Genomic DNA, 2500 nt, shown 5'->3' with positions numbered 1-2500 from the left:
GTGTGGGTTATTGGTTGTGGGTTATTGGCTATGGGTTATGGGCAGGGATGTGAACATCACCCCGATCTCCTCGTAGGACTGGCTGTACAGCTCCTGGGAACGCGCCGATATCCGTTATTGATTATTGGGTATTGGTTATTGGTTATCAGTTATTGGTTAATTATTATTGGCTATTGGGTATTGGGTGTGGGTTATTGTGTTATGGATCATTGGTTGGGCAGCGACGCAAACATCACCCCGATCTCCTCGCAGGACTGGCTGTGCAGCTCCTGGGAATGCCGGGAACATGCCAATATCGGTTATTGATTATTGGTTATTGATCATTAGTCATTGGGTATTGGGTGTGGGTTATTGGTTGTGGGTTATTGGTTATGGGTTATGGGCAGGGATGTGAACATCACCCCGATCTCCTCGTAGGACTGGCTGTACAGCTCCTGGGAACGCGCCGATATCCGTTATTGATTATTGGTTATTGGTTATTGGTTATCAGTTATTGGTTAATTATTATTGGCTATTGGGTATTGGGTGTGGGTTATTGTGTCATGGATCATTGGCTGGGAAGGGACGAGAACGTCACCCCGATCTCCTCACACGATTGGCTGTACAGCTCCTGGGAACGCGCCGATATCCGCTATTGATTATTGGTTATTGGTTATTGATTATTGGGTATTGGGTGTGGGTTATTGGTTGTGGGTTATTGGTTATGGGTTATGGGCAGGGATGTGAACATCACCCCGATCTCCTCGTAGGACTGGCTGTACAGCTCCTGGGAATGCCCCAATATCAGTTATTGATTATCAGGTATTGGTTATCGGTTATTGATTATTGATTATTGGGTATTGGGTATGGGTTATTGGGTATGGATTATTGGGTATGGGTTATGGGTTATTGGTTATGGGTTGGGCAGGGATGTGAACATCACCCCGATCTCCTCACACGATTGGCTGTACAGCTCCTGGGAACGCGCCGATATCCGTTATTGATTATTGGTTATTGGTTATTGATTATTGGGTATTGGCTATTGGGTATTGGGTGTGGGTTATTGGTTGTGGGTTATTGGCTATGGGTTATGGGCAGGGATGTGAACATCACCCCGATCTCCTCGTAGGACTGGCTGTACAGCTCCTGGGAACGCGCCGATATCCGTTATTGATTATTGGTTATTGGTTATTGGTTATCAGTTATTGGTTAATTATTATTGGCTATTGGGTATTGGGTGTGGGTTATTGTGTCATGGATCATTGGCTGGGAAGGGACGAGAACATCACCCCGATCTCCTCGTAGGACTGGCTGTGCAGCTCCTGGCAATGCCGGGAACATGCCAATGTCGGTTATTGATTATTGGTTATTGATCATCACTCATTGGGTATTGGGTGTGGGTTATTGGTCGTGGGTTATGGGCAGGGATGTGATCATCACCCCGATCTCCTCGTAGGACTGGCTGTGCAGCTCCTGGGAACGCGCCGATATCCGTTATTGATTATTGGTTATTGGTTATTGATTATTGGGTATTGGCTATTGGGTATTGGGTGTGGGTTATTGTGTCATGGATCATTGGCTGGGAAGGGACGAGAACATCACCCCGATCTCCTCGTAGGACTGGCTGTACAGCTCCTGGGAATGCCGGGAATTCCACCAATATCCGTTATTGATTATTGGTTATTGATCATTGGTTATTGGTCATTGGGTATGGGTTATTGGTTGTGGGTTATGGGTTATGGGTTGGGCAGGGAGATGAACATCACCCCGATCTCCTCGTACGATTGGCTGAGCAGCTCCTGGGAATGCTGGGAATTCCACCAATATCCGTTATTGATTATCGGTTATTGATTATTGTTTATGGGTTATGGGTTATTGGTGAGTGTCCAAGGAAAGGTTGCAGCAATCTTTGGATCACGTGGTGGGAATGGGATGGATCCCACCCAAAGGGATCCAGCCAGTTATTGATCATTGGTTATTGATTATTGGTTATTGGTTATTGATTATTGATTATTGATTATTGATTATTGATTATTGATTAATAATTGGTGGTTATTGGGGTTTTTTGGGGGATCCCTGGGAGCTTCCAAGGAGAGGTTGGAGCCACCTGGGATGGAATTGAAGATCCGTGGACCTTCAGCTGGGATGGGATGGGATTGAAGCTCCATGGATCCCACCCAAAGAATTCCAGGAATGTGGGAATCGCCCCAAAACGCAGGAATTGCCCGGAAAAATCGGGAATGCGGCCCGGAAAATCGGGAATACCGACCTCATCCCGCTTTTTGGAGCCCAGGAAGTGCCGGGCCACGTGCTCGGGCAGCATGTTGGCCACCAGGGCCTCGTTCCAGCGGCGCATCTCGGAGACGCGCTCCTTCTGGTCGTGGACGTCGATCTTCCACAGGAACAGCGTCCGCGCCAGCTTCTCCACCTGGGAATGGACGTGGTGGGAATTGTGGGAATTGTGGGAATTCCTGGGATTGTGGGAATTGTGGGATGGTGGGATTATGGGATAATGGGATGA

General features: G+C 47.6%; 1 protein-coding gene across 1 annotated transcript in view; it reads right to left on the bottom strand.

The window, feature by feature from the left end:
* LOC134432648 (adenylate cyclase type 3-like) overlaps positions 1–2500 on the bottom strand; it is a 73965-nt gene that overhangs the window by 14467 nt on the left and 56998 nt on the right. Inside the window, 1 exon segment of the mRNA XM_063181545.1 lies at positions 2249–2494. Within this exon segment, the coding sequence (XP_063037615.1) occupies positions 2249–2494 (246 nt within the window).

The sequence above is a fragment of the Melospiza melodia genome (genome assembly GCF_035770615.1).
Source record: "Melospiza melodia melodia isolate bMelMel2 chromosome 3 unlocalized genomic scaffold, bMelMel2.pri SUPER_3_unloc_2, whole genome shotgun sequence".
NCBI classification, from domain to species: Eukaryota; Metazoa; Chordata; class Aves; order Passeriformes; family Passerellidae; genus Melospiza; species Melospiza melodia.
This window is presented reverse-complemented; position numbering and strand designations above follow the sequence as displayed.